At 41.3% G+C, this 21,010-nt stretch overlaps 1 protein-coding gene across 3 annotated transcripts in view; it reads left to right on the top strand.

Moving 5' to 3' along the window:
• Positions 1-12,873, top strand: part of MLXIP (MLX interacting protein) — a 53,363-nt gene extending 40,490 nt beyond the window's left edge. For 2 of the 3 annotated variants that reach the window (XM_055798036.1, XM_055798035.1), the window contains 5 exons: positions 686-784; positions 2,684-2,811; positions 3,827-3,950; positions 6,815-6,944; positions 7,644-12,873. In XM_055798036.1, the coding sequence (XP_055654011.1) occupies positions 686-784; positions 2,684-2,811; positions 3,827-3,950; positions 6,815-6,944; positions 7,644-7,765 (603 nt within the window). In that variant the 3' untranslated portion in view covers positions 7,766-12,873. Of the gene's footprint in view, positions 1-685; positions 785-2,683; positions 2,812-3,826; positions 3,951-6,814; positions 6,945-7,643 lie in introns of those variants that run through there. The other variant, XR_008746194.1, reaches the window with a different exon arrangement.
• Positions 12,874-21,010: the final 8,137 nt, after the last annotated feature.

The following is a 21,010-nucleotide window of genomic DNA, read 5'->3' as shown; positions in this document are numbered from 1 at the left end:
GGATCTCAGTCCTGCTCTTCAACCTGCATTTTCTGTGGTTTTGGGCAGCCACTTCACTGCTTTACTATGTTGTTTTCCTCCATTATAAAATGCGGTAATGGTGAGCTACCGCTGGAAAGCCTAGGTCTGCCAAGAATGCTTTCTCAAAGTGCAAACTCTTTATTTTTTTCCCCAAGAATTTTGGCGAAAACAACTAATAAGTTTTTAATGCTGCAAATGAAAATGTAATTCATGACAAAGCCTTTATCCTCAGGGTTGGCTAGAGTTGTAGATTCTTTTTTTGTTTTTGCCAGACTGCCTGTTACATCAGTAGATGTTATCTATACATTAAGAATAAATGATACAGATGGTTTTATACTTAAAGGCTTCAGTAAGATCCTAAATAATTACATGCTTCAAAAACTGGAATTTGATTTCAGAGAAGGAAATTTTATAACTGTCTTAAATAGGAATTTTTACTTTACAAAGAAAACCTGCAAGGTTTGGAATTGAATTTAATACACTGGATGCTTCTTTTTAATAACTTAAATCATTCTTTGCAGTTTTATAGTCATGTGGCTTTGACTGGGAAGACTATGAATGCCACAATTCAAAAATTACACTGTGAATTTGAGTAGCTGAAATAGTCATAGCAGTAGAATGGTAAAGGAGAACAGCATAGACTGAGCTAATTTTATTTATGCAGAATCGAAGAATGAAGCATATTTCAGAACAAAAACGAAGGTATAATATCAAGATTGGTTTCAGCACTCTGAACAGCTTGGTTTCAGCCAACTCCAAATTGGTAAGTAATTTGCTAGCAGTAACAGTTTAATAAGGAATATAAGAAAAAGCCGTTCTAAAAAGATTTGTTAATAGATTTAATCTCTTCACTGTTGACTGAGAACGCCAGTCAGTCAGTCAGTGAAGATATATGAACTGAGGGACTTGGAAAGGGAATGGTGATAAATCCATGGCTTACAGTCAAGAGAGTGCGTGAAAGTGCTTCAACTTTTGGACACTGTTGTTCTGATGCAGCTTCAAACATTGCACAAGTCTTGTCTGATGGGATGCTGCAGCTTTAAAGCCAACCGGGAAAAAAGCAAAACAGATCTTTGTAATCCTTGCTCTAGGGACCCCAGTAATGAACATTTTTGTTACACTTGCAGCATAAGATGACTTTGCATTTACTGTTATGTCATCTTTCTTATGCCATACTGGCTTTTTATACCCATTCTGGATGGCTTCTGGTCCCCATAGCTGGACTTAAAAAAGCTGTGGTCCAGCCAGTATTTGTAAGCTTATTCTGCCTGAACCATGAGCCAGCTGGAAGCCGGAGGGATGCTGCTGGTACAGTGCTGGGCCTAGCTTAATATACCTTGATGTTTGACCCGAGCTAATATACCCACCTGTGAGCACAACTTGTTAGCTTAGGCTTCGTGCCTTGCTAACCACAGCTGTGCTGCGTTTGGTCAGCTGAGAGCATGGCAGAGCAACCTTGTGTGCCTGCAGGTACTGTTGAAACACGTCAGTGAGCCAAGGGAGGAACAAAAAAGACCAGTGAAATTTCTAAAACTTTCTCCACTGATGAGAACTTTACCTCCCAGGAGGAGTCAAGAGCCTGGCCAGTTCAGATGATTTTGAAAATCCCTGTAGGAACCTTTACATTTAGCATCACCCTGCTGCCTTTAAGAATTTGGCTGTGTGCCCACAGCCTTGCAAATGTTCTCAGGGGTTTCCCTGCACACACACACACCCCGCCCCCCGTCTTTTGTGCATAGATTTAGAGAGAAAAGAAATCTCAACTGACCTCTCATTGTCAAATGACTTTATCCAAATTAAGAACGTATTCTGGCTACACTGGTTAACTTAATTCACTAAATTGAAATCAAATTAATTGAAACAGACTTGTCTGCACAACAAAATTCTGCATGTCCTTTAAATCCTTTAAATTTGAAACATGGAAAATATGAAAGCTTACTATGGAGCATGTTGATTTGTTTACATGATTTATATCATTTTATACATTTAGGCCATCAGTTGTCAGAATTTCACTTACTGACTTGGATAGCCTATGTGAAGGGTAATCAGTTTTGAAAACTCAGCTTTAGTAAAATGTTGGATTAACTTATTTCTCATATACAGGGTTTTTTAATTTGTTCCTCAAAACTAAAGAGTAGTTAAAAAAAGATCTGGGACATTGTTTCTATCTTCTTTGGTGATAGCTAGGCTGTGTTACCTTCTGTTTAATAACTTCAGGTTTTCCAAACTGAACAATCTATATTGCCAGCTTCAAACAATGCTTCTAACAGCATTATAAATCTATCGGCAGATGTAGCACATCCTTCAGTACTTAAGTAAGAATTGCAAATATTTTTAAGAGTGTAGGTAATGAAATAAAAAATCTTAAATTACTAGAATGCTTCTTTCAACAAATTAGCAAAAATGTAATTTGAAAGAAAACAACCGCTGCAACCACATTTCTCTGTAGCAGTGTGCTAACAGAAGTCAGAGAAATGAAGTTTAGTATTATCTTAAATGTTTCACTCTGCCTATCTGTGTGCTTTATCTGCTTTGGCACACAGCAAAGGAAACTTAAGCAAAGGTGCTGAAATGCTTTTCTGGGTGTTACAGCAAGTTAGGGGCAAACTCATCAGTTTAGCTTTGTTCCAGAAAGTGAGCTCTATGTTTGTGTTTGGTCTAGATCAGCCATGCAATCACGCTCCAGAAAACAGTAGAATATATCTCTAAACTACAGCAGGAAAGAACACAGATTCAAGAGGAATCCAGGCGCCTTCGGGAAGAGATCGAGGAGCTAAACGCTACCATCATGTGAGATTTGGGGAGTTTTCTGTAATGAAGCAAAGCAGCTTGAATGTTGCTTTGGCTAACAACAGGGAATATTTGTCTTAGGTGTCATGCCAAACGACAGATGGGTATTGAACGGTAGTAGAGTTGCTACCAACTGCCAAACAAAAAGCATGGTTGCTGTGGGATGGGCGTTGGTAGTCAACCATGTGGATTCAGCAAGCTCTGAGCATGAATGCACAACATCAGGTCAGTTAGAATAATTCTGAGAAGCAGCCAGTGATGACTTTTTTTTAAAGCTATGCTCACTGGGTGATCAAACACTTACTCTTCTTGATGGCTTTGCTGCAGTTTTCTTTCCAAATGCAGTCGATTTTTGTAGGAAAATATAGCTGAGTGCATATGACACAGGACTTGGAATGAAGGAGCTTGCTGCTAGCTGAACATAGCTCTGATATGTCACTTCACCTTCCTGGTGCCTCAGTTTCCTTTGGGGGTTTACAGTAGTTAGGCACTATGGCAAAGCATGCTGAGAACCCCAGTGGTTTTTCTTTCATCTACAGAAGTATTAGGCTGAGGCTTTATGTTAGACTTATCAGCAAATCAAAATATTTTTATTTTTCTTTAAAGGGTTGATGACATTTCTTTGGTTTTATTTTAGATTGATCTGTTTCTTAAGACTCTCTGTGCCTTTTTCCTTTGTAACATTGCTCAGGAGTAACTGTAAATTTTTCCTTGGCTCCTGGTGGGCCTAATTGGATGTCAAAGCCTACTTTGTTCTATGTTATACTTTGTTTTCAGTTTTGTTGCTTGTAATAAGAAGTGTGTAGCAACTGGAGGCATTGCTGTGCTGCAAAATTGATGGGAAAACAGTATGTATTCCTGGCTATGTTACATTCGGGGGGGGGAGGTGGGGGGGTCATGTGCTGGGAAGCCAACTCAGTCAGGGTTACACACTTTTCTTTCGCTATAACTTAGTCTGGAAAAGAAGTGTGTCTTTCCTGGCGGGGCTTCTGACCTTAGAACATCTTCTTCTCAGTTCTTGTCAACAGCAGCTCCCTGCTACCGGCATTCCCATAACACCACAAAGATTTGACCACATGAGGAGGATGTTTGATGAGTATGTGAGAAGCAGGACCCTGCAGAACTGGAAGTTTTGGATTGTATCCTTTTGTATCAACTTGCTGAATTGAGATTTGGTACTAACATATTTAGACCCAAGAGCTCTGGATTCCGATGCTGTGACTTTAAGCCGGGTTATTCAGATAACATATGTTTTCAGTTTTCATTCCCATCTGTATGTAGATATGAATCCTTGCCCTATAGGTGGTCATGGGGCAGAGCTTGTTCACCTTAAAGCATGGAAGGTAACTTGAAAGTAAAATGCAATGCAAAGGCAAGGTTTTCTTGGTGGGTTATTGTGCTGCAAGAAATGTTTAATGATCTGCTTCTGTAACGGTAGCTCTTATAATCTTGGGAAAATGGAACAGAGAATAACATTTTGGCAGAAAAAAATTATTACAAACAATTGCTGAAGCTGTTGCAGTTTTAAAGATTTGCAAGTTTCTCTTTTTTTCCCTCTTGTATTTTCTTCTTTCTTTTTTTAGTTTTCTGTTTGTCTTTTGTTACAACAGCAAAACAACTTAGTTTCTCTTTGCTTCTCTGATGCTAGCAGCTATGTTTGTAAGTGAATCATCACGCAGGGGGTTGAAAGACGCAAACAGAATGAAACCAAATTAGCTGTGTTTGTGCTGAGCTGTATAGACTTAACTAGTTTGGATCAAACATTATTAGCTTGAGTCAGTTCAGGGATATTAGTAGTCAGCAATGAGAAGTAGTGTTAAACTTCCCTTTTCCCATTAAACTTCATATGTTCATATGCATATTTAATTATTTATTAAAATATGTATTTATTTGCACTTTATATTTTGTATGTCTGTGTTCTGTGCTGGCTATTTCCCTCTAACTACCTGGATTGTATGAGTATATATGTGCCTGCTTGTGGACGCATGAAGTACAGCATTTTTAATACTTTGATAAGTGAAAATGCTTTATTTGTTGTTTCCTGGTTTATGTTGGCCCTACAAAGACACTCCCCCTTTTAGCATCCTTTTAGGAAACAGTTCTTAGCAAGGTCTCACAGAGTCTCTGATAACTTAGAGCTGGTGTAACTGTGGAACCTGTGGATTCTACAGCACTATTAACTCTGGAACAATTTCAAGTGAATTACAAAAGCAGAAGTCTTTTAAGATAAAAATGAAAATTCTTATTTAAAGACAACTCCAGACAGGCTTGTTGATTGGATAGCGTGATTATTTTGTGCTGCTCCAAGATGTTGAATAGCTTCAGAATTTGGAAGTGAGACACTTCTAGAAAGTGGCAGATGTTATTAGGGATGAAGATGCAATTTTGGGTAACTGAATTTTGTAGTGTTGGGGGAAGGCCAAAGGCTTTTGTAGCTGGTGGAAGAGGAGGTTGACAGGCAAAGTAACGTTCCCAAACTTGCCTTCACAAATCAGGATGTAACTGTGATGGAACAGTTGTTATAACAGCTGGATTGAATCCTTAACACATGCTGACATATTTCAGAATGTCTTGCAATAAAAGCTGACAAGGTCCAGGGGTGAGTGCTAATAATAAAAAAAATCTCCTCCTCATGAAATGACTGTAAGAGGGGGACGGGCAGTTTTCATTACAAATTTGAAAGTATAGTTTCTGTTGCATATAGGAGGGAAATGAGTAATCTGGTCTTGGGCTACTAGAGATAACCCAAGAATAGAATACTCTTGACTATTAAAATATAGATAGTATCAATAGACTATCAATACTATGTTGTTCTTCCAGTTACTCTGCGAGTCTATAAGGGCATGTAAATCCCTTCAAGAATTCCAGGCAACTGTTAGACCTGTCTTGGTTGTCAGCCACAGTGAGAAAGATGGGGGTGTATGACAATGCTGAGATTGGTCTGGGCCATATTCTCACATGCTGCTGATTTGTAGTCAGGAAATCTCATCAGGAGTGACATGGTAAAACCTCAGATTCTGAGCCTTCAGATGAGCTTTATCATCCAACCAGCTTCTGAAATAAATGTACTTGTAAGCTGGAATCTACTTCGTGAACTAATGTGGCAACATTATAACAAACTGTTTTGAGTTCAGATATTCCAGGAAAGCTCATCTGAAGACCTGGGAGCTGGGGCCAACTGAGGCTTGTGGTGGTGCTCTGTACGTTTTCATACACTACAGACTAAGAATTCTGTCTGCTCCTTCTCTGCCGGGAAGGTTATTGCCAACTCCAGGCCCATCCTTCCACTCTGTGACAATAGAGAGCTGAAAGGAAAGCCTGACAGTCCTCAGCTTGCTACTGGTCTGGTCCACATAGATGCAGATCAGCAAGTCTGGTCCTTGGTGTGGGAGTCCTTGCCACACCACTGATCGTCTCTGAGAATATGCTTATGTACTTTGAGGTCTTTGTTTAGCTGCAGTAGCAGAGAACTTGAGTGCTGAAAAATCTGCTTGAGAAATAGGCTGAATGCTTTTACTGCTGGCCTGTGCTGGACTCACTATTGCCAGGCCAGACTCATCAAAGGACTCTACCTCAGATGCATCTGTGGTGTGCTGTGCTAAGTGATATGGTCACACCAAAGCTTCAGTATCCTTTTGCTATGAAAGCATCAGGGTTGTATGAAAAAGGTGGCAATGAAGAAATCGGACGACTTACATGTACATAGAAATGTCAGATACACATGCACTTACAACAGGGCCACAGTGCAGTTGGTTTGTAGGAGATCAGGTGAGTTGTATAGGGATTTTGTAAGAAATAATGAGTATCACTGGGAACTGAGGTTCACTTTTCCTCTGTCTTAGTGTTACAGATTTCAAAAAATAGTTTTTGAAATGTTGCAGTCCCTCTATAGTTGAAGTCCATTTAGAAGGCTGCTGTTGCCTCTGCAGACTGAGCTGTAGTAGCCTTTCCCATGCTTCGAACTCCTCCTTTGTTGTCTCCCTTAACATTTGATGGTTTGCAGTTCAGCATTATTATTAAGCCATTGTTTGAGTCCTTCAATGGGATGGTTTCCACAGCAAGCTTTAAGGATCTGGATCAAACTGCAATGGCCTGGTTGGATCAACACTGTTCTCTTCCTGTTCTGAGGCCAGGCAAGTGAAGTTCTATCCAGCATTTATTCCAGATCATAGGAAGTGAGACATTATATATATACCATTTCTTGAAAGTCACAGGATGACAAACAAAGCACATGATGCTGAATATGACTTCCAGTTCCTTTTTATTATCTCAGTGGAAAAATAAGAACCTCTTTTGACTGTGAAGATGCTTGGTTACATGCTTAACAGTGAACAGAAAAAACACCCAAATTGTTGAATGTAGATACTAGAATTTAAACAGTCTCAAGCTGCATTAAAATTTCAAATACTCGAATTGCTGTAAGTTTGGCAGTGTGATTTCTTTCTCGCTATGAAGGAAGACTTCAGAGATTTGTGTTCAGCTTTGAAATGACCTTCTGTTTGGGCATGATTGCTCGAGCTTTTCCCCTTGCAATTCAGCAAGTATTTACATTGATAACTGCTGAGTGGTGCTTTCTTTTGTAGAATTAGTAAGCGTTTTGGCTTGTTTCGTTGAGTTTTTTAAAGTTCTAGATCTCCATTCCTCGTTCCCTGAGCACAGTTCCTGCATGTCTGTTGTTTATTGCCATCACCGTGTGTGGAGGTCTGCATGTTTTGCAGAAGTATTTCCATAATTCTGTCATGTGTAACAGCCTTGCATACTATGCTGCATGGATCTGTTTGCAGTCAGACTCGTGGTTTTGCTTCATACTTTTCTGACTCTTTTTTTTATAGTGGTACTGAACGCACTCCGGCATCTAAGTACGACCACCTCAATTCTGTCAGATCCATCGTGCCTGCCAGAGCAAGCCGTTGAGGCAGTTAACAAGATGAACAAAACAGCTGGCGAAACCTAACCAAAGACAATGAGTTGCTTATACAAGGGGTGGAGAACCAGCCAGCCTGGTAGCCTGGCAAGTCTCCTGTCAGTTGGTGCACTTTAGAAAGAATTCTCTCCATCACCCGAGATGTTGTTCAGGACATCTGGCTTTGCCTTCAGAATATGTGGAAGTTGTCAAAACGTTTTGATTCCTCTTCAGTGCTGTGCTGTACTCCGTTAAGTGAGAAAACACCAAGCTCAGGTAAATTTAGCAGGTTTGAGTCCTGCAGGCAGCAATATATCTCCATCAATGCAGCATGCATCTATATGCAACAAACCTATTTCTATGAAACAGCTTCAACTACTAAGTTCTCTGAAGTGTAAATCTTGTACGCCAAGGGATGTTCTCTTAAAGGAGAATTATACTTTCAATTTTGTGAAACAGAATGTGCTTTTTATTTTGTTTTCTGGTATTCAGTTCCATTTGTTTTACTTGAAAAGTGAAAATTGTTAAAAACAGGATCATATTAAAAACCAAAGGAGAAGAAAAATCTGTCAATGATGTCAACTTGTGGCAAAAATACTAGAAATAAAATCTCAGGCTATGTTTTGTGTATTTTTGTTTTAATGAGTCTATCATTGCATATGATCGGTTTCAAGACATGCTTTATTTTCTAGTAAATAAAGTAGCTGATTTTTATTATTTTTCCTGATATAGCCATTGCACATGAGTAGCAGGCTGTGCAGTAAGTGCAAGAAAGCAGTTTTAGATTGCATAATTCTGCAATTAGGATAGACCATGTATTTCATACCCAATTAATCTATGAACTGTTTTCTTGCACTTTGCAGAGTTCAGCTGCCTTCCTCATAAAATGTGCACATATAAAACACATCCATAGATAAATATTGTAGTGCTTCAGAGACAAGAATTGAGTTTGTAATGTTAAGAAATTGGCTTTTTTGTTTTCTCAGAAACTATATCAAACCACATGGACTTGTAGTCAGTTCTTTGCTGCTTCGTCTTTTTTGATTTTTCTTTTTGTCTTCTATCTGAAAAACCTGAAGGACTTCGCTAAGTTTGGTCTGTATAGGAACAGTATGTTCAACGTGAATTATAAAACATATAAAAATGTTTCAAACCTGAAATACTGCATAACATTTTTCTGCGACAGTCTCAGCGAGTACTGTGCTCTCCTGCAGATAAACTTAGGCCTTGTTACAGCAGTGACAGCCTGTTCGTCCTGGGACAGTGCTGAGATACTCATTCCAGCTGACTGTTCATAGTCTGGAATGATCCTGTGACCCTTGTAATTCCACTCATTGCTTGATTCTGGTTCCTAAGAGCTATGCAAACTGTGGGTAACATTTCCCTTGTACCTCCTCTGAGTAGTTTTCCTCCAGTTCCGAGAGCTGGCTGCCTGGAGGCGATTAGCAAGCTATGACAGAGCTAAAATGAGGAGCAGCTAAAACATTTGGGCATTGAACGTGCTGAAATGGGGTCTGTAGGTTCTCCTTTGGGGGACACAGCTTTTTTCAGCATTGTCCTCAGTCTTCTCTTGGTGGGCTGAAGTTTAAAAGAAACAATAGGCCTGGGGAGTAGGACTAAGCATGGGGAATATTTTTTCTTTCAACTTTGTCCTGAGATTTTGCAGCTAATGGCTTTCATCGCAGAGTTCCTTTAGGTGTGAGTAGGACTGTAGCAAGAAGAAAAGCAGGAAAGGTTAACCCCGGGGTCCTCTCCCTGAGCAGAGGTACTGTGAGTTGAGGAGCTGGGGGCTGAAGGGGACTGCTGGGGGAGACAGGAGCCAAAGGGGAAGACAAAACAGCATGATCTAAGTAGCAACACGCCTTTCTGTAGCTGTGCAGACAAATGACGAGATGTTCTCTCGTTTTTCTTTTATTTTTTTCCCCCAGTAGATCTGTCATATCATTTCAGGTTTGTGGCACATGTGAAAACCTGTGTCCCCGTGAAAGAACCAACAAGAATCCAGGCTTCAGCTAAGGAATAGTTTGTTGAAATAGTGTATAAAGGTTGTCATAGTAATTAAATAGTAAGTAGATTTCCTGGAGGGATCCATATCTAGGTCTTTCGTATGTAATATTGTAATCAGTTAAGCAATGTTCTTTGGGATGCATCTGGATAAAAAGCATTGAATAAGTGTAAATTCTTTTTTTAAATTAGTGCTTTAAATCCTCCCATTTTTTATCATTGATTGTGAACTTGATTCCAGTAAAGTCATTTAACACTGTGATTAGCTGGGGAGTGTCCCTCAAGTTTTTTACTGGATTATCTCATTGAGATGCGTAGTATACTATACCTACATGCATATTTGCATGTTAAAAATATGTATCCAGTTTTCTAGAAAGAAACCAGTAGGCAACTTGTCCAAGAACAGAATCACTCCTGTGTTTGCTGTACTTTTCAGATTAACAAATTCTGTAATGCGTGCAGTGTGGTCTCTTGCTTGTCAGGCAGTGATTGTGCTTGATTTTTACTGTTACCAGTATCAATGACATCTCAGTTCTCACTGAATGGATTTGGAAGCTGAAAGGGACCCTAAAGGAATAGGGAGGAGGTAGTGTGACTGAACTGCTAAAAATTTTGTTCATTTGCAGTTTTTATCTGGATGTGGATGGAAAAACTGCTTATTGCACCATGAGCTGGTTACAATTGGAGGGAAAGTCCTTATTTTAATAACTTGTGGTGGAGAAACAAGCTCATAGCACTATGAAAAGACTGCAAATCTTAACATAGTAAAGAGAAATAAGTCAGAGATTGCTTACTTAAGCAAGAGTGTAGGAGGGAGGGAAGGAAAAGTGAAAAGATGCTTTCCAGGTAGTGCAATTACCAGAAATGATGTGGCTGCTTTTGAAGCAGTGATTCAGTGTATTGGTGTCACCCTATTATTGCAAATCAGAGCTGGTTTTGTCAGTCAGCCTTGTGAGAGGTGTGATTTCACTTCATTTGGAAACATGGGAGGAAAAAGCTGGTTTATGTCCCACATATGCACAGTAGAACTGCTGAGGATTGGTATGAAAAGAGATCGACCACGTTTGTATTGATGTCTGCATAGTGTTCCACTTTGGCTTATATTTGAACTCCTTTGTCTATCTTACCTCTCGAGGAGTCTAAATACTGTATTTCTTTTTTAAAAAAAAAAAAAAAAAAAGTTTGGTAACACTTTCTCCCCTAATTTAAGCAGTCTAATTTCCTCAATGTCACCAAAGTATACTTCAGCAAACAAAACACACAGTGCCTGTAGTCTACACAGAGTTGCAGATGATGCACATCTGTCTTCAGTGTATTGGTGCTAAACTTTCAAAGAATCTCCATGTAATTGAACACCAGTTATATTCCATCAAATCCAACACATTTCACTTGATAAAGGAGCGGGTAGGTAAAATTTTTATGGCTTGTGATATGCACAAAGTCAAACTGAGGTTGTCTGGTGGTTCCTTCCGATCTTGAACTCTGTTAATCAGTATATTGCGGATGGCCCCCAGCCCAAACAAATTTGGGAGGACTTGTGCGTTACCTGGTGTAGCTGTTAGGCTTGAACGGCGCTCCCTGTTAGCGGGAGTGAGTGGTGAAAGTCTAGGAGCAAACTAGAACTGAAGGAATTCATGGGTAGTAGGAACAGAGACAAGTGGATGCTTCATCTTGACAGTCTGATCGCTGCACAAAACCAAAGGATTCTTGATTAATACCATTTGACCTAATTGGCATGTTCTTCCATGCTTTTCTAGACCCTTTGGGAAGACTTTCTTGAAGAGAGGCTTACTAGAATGTTTCCATCTGTGCCTTAGATCTTGGCATTAGTGTGTGCATTTGATTTACCTGAAGTCATACATTCTTCCCCCTGGTACAATGCTATGTGGAAAATTCAGTGAATTGACGAAAGGGGGGCTTCCCTGGGTTTTAAGAGGTTTTTATCTGCGTGGCATTATTGTGTCCCACTGAAACTGAAATTGTGAGAAACCGTGTGTGTGTGTGTATGGGAAAAATTGCGTCTTTCCTGCTGACCTCACCATCCTCTGCTCCCAAGTGCACAAGCACATACACCCACATGTACATACTGTCATACCATAAGTTTGACAGAAACCCATTAAATATGCAAATGCTGAAATCTCTAAATCTGGCTTGAAAAGACAAAGGGCTGTCACATTGCATTGAAAAATAGCATCCCTTTACTTTGCATATTCAGAGTTTTTTTACATTCTCTTGAGAGTGTGTGTGTACACGTATGGTAGAGGTGATGGGGCAGGTCATACTTTGTTTTGTTTGCTTTTAAAGCCCAGAACTCCTTGAGAACAGGAGAGGGAAGCTCACTGCAGAAATGTTCAGTAAGATAATGCTTCTGTGTACAAATTACTTGAAAGCTATTTCACTTCCTCTGTTCCTGGAGTGGATAATTCTTGCCTTGATGTTGCCAACTAGAAGATACTGCTGAAAATAGAATGGGTTGTTCGCTATTTCGACCTTTTTCTTTCTTTCCTTTTTTGTTCTTTTCCACCTTTATTGCATGGGAAAACACCGGAAATCAGAAGGCTGATGATACCTGGTTTAGGTGCTTTGGGAATTCAGTCAGTCCACTAATCCTTGGAGGACTATAGACAACTGTTGATGACTTTTAGGAGGTTTGTTTTGATTATGTGAGATAACAGGAGTTTTCCTGTTACTCCTTCTCAATTTATACGCTTGAGTTTCGGAGGAGATCGTTTGTTTGGGTGGCTTGTTTTTTTTTCTTTCAGAGGGCTCCAATATTGTTCCCATAACATCAGTAAAGGCCTCAAGTTTCCTTTCGTTTCATCCATGGTTGGATTTCATGCTTATTTACTGCATTAGAGCAGAAGTGGTAGTACTGAATTGTAGCTTGATCCGTAAAACTTGATTCAGTTACGACAAAACACATCTTGGGTATATAATAGAATGAATGACTTTCTAGCCATTGCCTGAACTGCTTTTATATCTGGACTTTTCCAACATGAATAAGATTTTGAATCAAAAGATATCAATGTTAGGAACAAGGCTTTTAATTAACAGTACAATGAATAAGTTGCTCTCTTTCTTCTTCTAACCTTGTATTTAAGTGTTTTCAGTGAATGGAGTTCATTCTTGTTAAAAAAAAAAAGGCAAAAAGAAAATAAATAAAGCTTGGAGGTATGAGGACTTCAGGTTGTGCTCTTGCTTTGCATAGGTTTCCTGTTCTGTTGCATGACACAACTTCTGTTGTGCTGTTGATATGTAGCACTTTTCAGTAGGTCTGTTAAATTGTGCAATGCATTTTTTTTATATTGACAACCAAAACAATAAAGGTTATTTTTTGGAAGAAAGTGGTTGTAATGCCTTTATTTTCTAACTGAATGTGGGGAAACGGTAAGTGGAATTGTTCCTGAACAGGCACCAGCACCTGCCATCCTTTTTGCAGCTCTGAAAGATGACAAGGGATCATTTCCCCATTTAGCAGTGCTGAAGTTACCCGCTGAGATTTGTGTGTTTGGCTTTCCCATTGCAAGGCTTATGTCCTCTGCTGCGTTCTGAAGCTTGGGCTCCTCTTAAGAAGCTCAGTGCATCCTTGGGCCTTGACTGAAAGAATCATCTGACTCTGAGCTTACTTGGAGCTTACAGGTGATTTCTTTTTCTCATGCACTGGCCACCAGGCTGTGTTTGCTCTCTGCTGCGTTGTTCCCTGTCTCTCCAGAGGAAACATGATCCAGATTAGCAAAAATTGAAAACTACCTTCTGTAGTCAGCTCTGCTCTCCTTCACCGAAGCAGCTTTGAGACTGGGGATGAACAGGTGGGCTGAGGTATCATCTCCACAGGTCCAGGTGTCTGCAGAGTGTACGTTTTTCTTCATCCTCAATAACCAGTGAGCTTGCTCTTTCACATTTTGCATAACAGTTTTCCAAATGGATTGAAGTTCTGATGTGTTCCTAAGGTGATCAGAACCTTGTTGTTAATGATACTAAGCATAACAGTGAGAGCAAGCTCCTTCAACAAAACTAAACAGGCAAACATCTCTATTTCTGCATTTACTTCTAACAGGCTAGTAATTCAAAGGTAGCCCTGGTATTTCTCCAAGAAACAAAAAACTCTGGAGCCTGTAGGGGCTGCGCCAGTGCCTTGAGCCCTGATGGTCCTATTTTCTTGCCAGCTTGGATGTGGGGTTCTTGGCTGACATGCTGCCTGGATAGGGGACAGAGCAGCACTGAGGTTGGATAACACGGTATTCCCATGGAACTGATGTCAGTGTTCAGTACTGAGCTGCCAAAGTGCATTTAAAAAAAAATGAAATGACATTTCATCTTTGCCTGCAATGAATAATTTTTGGTTTTCCTTGGCAGGACACTTCAGTTCTGTGCTTCAGTTATTGCCTCACTGGTATATTGGATTTTCTTGCATAGTGGAAGCAGCATTGGGTGACTGAGACTCTAGGTGAAGCGAAAGGTAATAGATGAGTGAAAAGAGGGATTTTATTTTGACTCATTGCACAAGAATAAATGCTGGTTAATCTCCTCCTAGTGACTGATGGCTTTGACATAATACAGCTTATGAGAACTTTTGATGAGTCAGGCCTGCGGTTCCAGGAGAAGGTACAGAAATTTTCTAACTGTGTGCATTTATTTTTTTTAAATATCTCTAGCTTAATGTCACCTAAAGCATTCTGGTGGGGAGGCAGCGAGTAACAGTGCTGTTTAAACAGCAATAAACCAGCCTGACTTTACTCTCAACCAAGCACTGGAGGTGGCCAGTGTCACTGCAGTGATGCTATCAAACCTGTCTGGGAGGAAGCTGCGGCGGCAGAGCTGTTTCTAGTGCTCTAGAAACACTACTGATGTATGTTGATTTTTGGGGTGATTTCAGTGAGGCTGGTGTAACTAGCTGATGTGCCAAAAGACATTTATAGAAATGGCTTATTTTTGTGGCTGATTTTGCTAACCCTTTGCTCTATGGAAATTACACCAAATGAAATCACTGCTGTAAGGGAATTGGCAGTCAGTGGGTAAACAGCTCAGGGCTCTCTTTCATCTGTAAAAGAATGGAAAGCAATGTTCATCAGATGTTTAATGTTTCATTTTTTTTAACCTTTTTTTAACAAGCTTATCTCTGCCTATTCTAATCCCTGAGGACTTTCTCCTCCTGAGTGTGCTCGTCACCAGGAGGTGGGCAGACAATGGATAGCTGGGTGTTGGGGAAGTTCCTTGTGTGCAAACACAGAAGAGTCCCCGTTGTCATCCAGAGAGACGTTTAATGTGTTCCTGACTCAGAACAAGGTGTGTGGATCGCAAACCCCAATACCTTTCCATCACAAAATGAAAACAAACCCACGAAAGACTAGACTTGTCATGTCCCTAAGTCCTGCTGGTGTCTGCCCTTTTGAAACTTCCTGCAAAGCCCATCCCCGACTTTTCCACCTCAACATTCCTCGTAGGCCTTGAAAGCCAACAGCTTCATTTTCAATAGGGATAAATGGGGAACTGCTTGGCAAGAAAGCTTTGCCGGTGACCACCTCGTAATCCCAGCAGCGATGCACCATGTGGCGCGGGTGTCTCCCCCAGCATCCCTCCAGGGCTGAGGAGGATTTCTCTGAGCCCTGATGATCCTGAAAGGCTACAGATCCGCAGATGTTCTCATGCTGTTCTGCCTGAGGCTGGCAGCCTTCTCCTCAGGACTGAGTTGTTGAGCCTGTCTGTGAACGCTCAAGTCATCTTCTTAGAATCCCTGGATTCAGTGTGAGCTTTTGAGCACTCTGCCTTGGGCACAAGCAGCAGTGGTCCTGGGAGTCTCTTGCAAAGGAAGCCACGTAGTGACCTCTGCATTAGGGCTAGCGTTGGCGCTCCCATCTTCTCTTTACTGTGCAGTCCAAGCTCAGTCATCCAACAGGCGACTAACATGTTTAATGCCCCTCCTCCCTTTTCTGAAGCTACCCCATCTTCTCAGAGAAGGGGGAAGAGCTTTTCAAAGAAGCTTCTATATGTGCCTGAGGTTGGCAGGGAACCAGCTGTGCCAGGATAGGTGGAAGGACAGTGCCTGAGCAGCTGCACATCCATAGGCTGCCAACAGAACCTAAAGAAACTCTGTCTGACACCACCAGTGGCTGTTTGCTACGTGAGCTTCCAGAAATACGCATAATGCAGATGTCAGAAGTGCTTTGGTGATACAGCAGTGTCACTGTGCGTCGGACTATCTACAGTTGCTGTCTGTGTCTCGTTTACCTAGCCCTGCACTTAGATTCTTATTCTGACTCCTCGGGGAGGTGCTGGCCATCGCTTCCTGACCTCGGCTCTTTGATGTCTGATGTTCTGGCATCAGTCAGCCCATCTGCCTTGCTGCATCTCCAATGCTCATGGCAAAGCACCGTTCTGATTCAAGCATGTGTGAGGAGAACGGTGGCTTGCCACAGTTTTGCATCAGCTTGTGCCTCCCTGCTTCAAGCGTGTATCCCGTCTGTGTAAGCTCGGATTTGGGGCTGAGCCTGCAGGGCTGGCAGTAGAATTCTGTGCCCCTGTGGGGAAGAACAACTTTTTCAGGTTGCTCTTCCCATGACATGAATCAGGACAGATCATTTGACTCACTGAAACCTCTTGTTTGAGCTTCTGAGGAACTCTTTTTTTTTTCTTTTTTTTTTTCTGGGAAAATACTTTCTTTTAGCTATTTACGTATTCAGAAGGTGAAAGAAAAGATGTGCACGTGGGAAGAAACCACAGCAAGTGGCCCTCTGTAATCCTCTGGTTCAGCAGGGTTTAAGTGGTTTGTGTCAACCGTTGGAAGGGTGACGTCTAAGCCCTCAGGATGCAAATATCACCCTGCTCATAGTGGTTTGCTGACCCTACCTGATTGGGTCAGCAGATGTTGCTTCTGCCCTGGGGATACGCGCATCCCGAGTCAGTGATCCTTTTCCATTCAGTCTTCTTTCTCTATTAAAAATGAAGGGCATGAGATTGGAATGGCACCTGTCGGACCCTGGAAAAAAAAAATTGGTAGACCTGCAACTAAGTGGAGTAATTTGAGAGTGAGCCTCAGCCACCAGTGTGGCTTCTTCTCATGGGGGTTTGCAGTGAGACTGCCAGGCCTGGCAGGTGCCTTTCCGATGCAGAAGATGTCATGAGAAGATACCAACCTTTGATCTCACGGTGCTTTCACGGGTCAGAGGGGTGGTTTATTAAAGCGTTCTTTGCATTCACGATGTGCCAGTGCGGCACTTGTGTTAACAGCAGAAACCAGGGTGATGGTCTCGGCTCTGCCCGTAGCCTTCTGCTTGTCACCGCTATGTAGCATCCCCACAGTGGTGTCTCAAATTGGTTCCTTGTGGGGGGAATTCTTCCCCTGGCTCCAGCAAGGAGCTTTGTCCCTCTGTTCCTCTTGGGAAGCCGGAATGTTTTTCTCAGACCCCCCTAGACTGGTGCTTTTGGGCACTGGCAGGGACTCAGGTGATGTCAAGAAATCACTCCTGGAGAAGTCTGGGCAGCGTGGGGCCAGTTCTCCAGCAACGAGGGGAGGAACACGACAGCTGCCTTGGCATTGAAGGCACGGTCCTGAAGAACCCCCCCAGCCGAAGGGGGAGTTAGGCAGGGATTTTGCCTTGAGAGGATTCGATAGGAGGATGAAGGAGATGAGCCAGGACCAAAATCCCTCGCTCCAGCTCCTCTTGGGCTTTTGACAGCCTCGCAGAGAAGGAGCGCTGTGCCGCCGGGCTGCAGGGGCTCAGTCCAGCTGCAGTTCCCTGGATGTTCGGAGCACAAAGCTGAGTATTCCTGAGCATCACAGCTGTGTGCTGGTATGGACCACCATCATGGACACAGGGGATGGCAGGAGAAAGAGGAGTAATACTTTACTTGTGATTTAAGTGGGTGTTTCACATCAAATTATTTATTTAGTATCGGTAAATAATGTTAATTTTCAGAACCAATTTTTTTAATAGATAAATAATTGTTCATTTTGGAACTGATTCTAATGCTTAGACTGGCTTGAACTTTGTATGCTAATTTAGACTAAAATAATTTTGGTATTATTAACCTTCCTATTATTTGGGACAATCAGGTCTTGCTATGAAATAAACAAAACCAAGTATATGGCAAATCCTATTGCTCCTGGACCATATGAGTGTCTTTGCTCTGCTGCCAGCTCCAGGAGCGGTTGTTAGCTCAGCCACGCTACGGTGTGCTCGTTGTGCCCAAGCTAATCCAGCACCTTTCCAGCAGAGCTGGTGCTGGCTGTGAACTGGGAAAACTGGTAAATCTAACCTGGGCTCTGGAGCTGTGTTGCAGAAGCCACAATAATTCAGCCTTCAGAAGCCAGGGCTGATGAGAAAATAATTTACCTACTGGTGCATCCAAAGGAGGAACCAGGTGGGAACTGAAGAAACACAGCTGCTTCACGTCTATGAATGAAATGGGTGGGAAAGGAGGGTATGTGGTCTTTCCAATTTTTTTTAACAGAAGGAACAACTAGTTCAATTTTCTGTTTAGTATAACGCTAGGTTTTCAGTGCAAAAAAAATATTGTAACAAAGAATTACACAGTAAAAAGAGAATCCAGCAATATTAGTTTTATAGAATTTTATTTTAATTCAATTCCAGGTTCTATCCAAATATAATGACAGTGAATACTAAAACCATTCACCTACTAAGTAGCAAATATATCATTCACCTCTTTCAATATTGAAATATAAAAATTAAAAATCTGAATAAATAGATAAAAAACTATAAACCCGCTTAAATAGATTTATAAAAATAGATGTATTATATAAATTCATAAATACAATTCACTAGCAGAGAGAGAAACACCAAATCAGTTTACTGACAACCTTTTGAAAATCAATTGCAAGACAAAAATACAATGTTAAAATTACTGAAATCATGCTTTCCTGTTTGCTTATTTATGTTATGATTGGTTAATTAAATCATTCTGACATACATTAGTCCATCCTTTTTATATGCTGTTGCAGATAAAACAGTATAAATAGTTTTATAATAAATACAATCAATAACTTAAGACATTAATCCTTTAAATATTAAATTAAACTAGATTCTATAGTTATAATATGTAGAATAGCAAGCACATTATCAATGTTCAGTATCACACTGATCACATAACTACTGATGGGTCACATTTAGCCAAATTTCTAGTATCATATTTTTTCATCCTGACATATTACATTCCTGCTCAGTACATTTTTGTTGTATTTTTCATAAATTCTTCAAACTTCTGTAAAATCCACCAGATGTACCTCTTCTTGTCTGCCGTTTTCATGCCCTGGACTTGGCTGTAATCCATCTGTGGAAGGTTCTCATTCTTGCACGTATAAGCCGCAGCTCTTTCAGTCAACGTCACATTGAGTTGGTTGATACTTGCATCGACGAGCCGAGTTAAATTCTTACCACATGTTAATTCTATATCGCTTCTCAGGTTTTGTAACGCGTTGTAAAAAATGTGGAAAACACAGCAATCTGCCTCAAAAGCCGGGCAGCTGGGTATGTTCTTTACCATGTCTTTGGCTGGGGAGTCAGCGGTTATCCAGCTCAGGGTCTGGGGCGTTACAGAGCTGCACACGTTCTGTAGGGGGGGAAGAGGAGAGAGAAATTATTAATCTTTCGGTTTACATCTTTCCTGGTAGTCGCTTCACATTTCAATGTCTAGCGCATACACTCCTATCTTTCAGTTTGGGTGGGCTTGGGGTTTTTTTATTGTTCTATAGCTGTATTAACGCCTACACTGTTTTTATCGAGTGGGTATTGTGCACGATCTGTGGCCAGGACTGTGCAGCGCTTTCTGTCTTAATACCTGCTTGGCTTTGTTTTTGGCTTTTCTAAGTCTTGGGGTTTTTTTTCTTTGTTCTACGGGCAAAATTTACTCATGCAAGAGGTTTCCTTTGGCCTGAGCGTGTTTTCGTCTGTTTCAGCAGAGATGGTTTTGATTTCAAGAATGATTTCAGGGGAAATGTTTATGTTGATTTTTATCAACATACCCTTGGGAACATGCTCCCGGGAGTTGACATTCCTCTGAAGCATTGACACTTGGGTTCAAGTGTCCACCTCCAAGGAAAGGATAGGTGAGCAAGATTCCCAGCAGAAGTGCTCCTGACTGCCCTAGTACTAGGATCAGACTGAAGAGCAAGGCAGTTCTCTCCATGTTTCCAGTGATCTAACTAGTTTCCTCCAAAAAGATGCCTGCTTCGAGCCCGACGTGACTGAGGAGACCAAGAAGGAACAACGCCTTTAGCCTGGAAGATCACAGCTAGCAAATGACTGAGGCAAAGTCACCCAAGCTTTCCCCGGCTGTCCCAGACATTGCTCCAGCTCTGCCCTAAAACAATGCAGTGGAAACGCTTCCCTTCTTGTATGGAATACAGCAGAGAGACTATTTTAGGTTCTAACCCAAATACTTCTTTTCTGATGATCTTTCTAGTTTTTTCTTGTAATTCAAGAGGTACCGCCACAGACATAGAGACAACAAATGCAAAATAGTATACTTACGTAGCTCTTCAACAAGGCAGTTGCTTGCCTTTCTATCACTGATGCTAAGGGCTTTATTCTGGTAGTAAAATGCTTCTGCCTCTGTCCTGTTGTAGTTTTGCTTTCTTCCAAGACAGCTGTTGGTGCCAAGGAGCCCAGGGGAACCAGTGAACAGAAGAGGAAGATCACAAAGATGTTGATCTCTGCTTTCAAATGAAGAGGAGGAAGAAAAAAAAACCAAAAACCAACAACCAGAATATGATTAGTTTCAAGCCTCCATATTATTTTTGCAAAACTTCCTGGGTTTAGGTTAAGTCGTACCCACCTGCTCGGCGCTTCATGGCAGGTGCGGGGAGCAGCTGGCTTGGCTGAAAGCTGCTGGGTGTTGGTGTTCAAGCTGCTAGGTGCCTAGAGTGCTGTAGATGTGGACAGCCGAGCTGCATTTAAATACCATGGAGTTTTGCGTCAGTGGCTCCCGCATGTTGGTTTTGTTGTTTTGGGGGTTCATGGGTTTTTTTGCTGGTGATAGTCTGGGGTTTTTTTTAGTTTTTGAAAGATTACATCAAAAGTTGGTTCAAATGCGTCTTCGCTGATTGTGATCTAGGTGCAGTTTCAAACTGACACAGATGGTGTCCTGTATAATCTATCTGATGAGGGGTTCAGGATGCTGGGCTTAGCCATCCCATCTAAATCCTTGGGCTCGTCAAAATGTAGGATTTAGAACATAAACCAGGTTTTTAAGACGTGGTTGGAGCACGCAAGCACATTATTGGTGCCCAAAGCCAGCAACCTTCTCCTGCAGGGCCAACGTGGCAGTGGGCTAACG

The sequence above is a fragment of the Falco peregrinus genome, chromosome 2 (assembly GCF_023634155.1).
Source record: "Falco peregrinus isolate bFalPer1 chromosome 2, bFalPer1.pri, whole genome shotgun sequence".
Taxonomy (NCBI): domain Eukaryota; kingdom Metazoa; phylum Chordata; class Aves; order Falconiformes; family Falconidae; genus Falco; species Falco peregrinus.
This window is presented reverse-complemented; position numbering and strand designations above follow the sequence as displayed.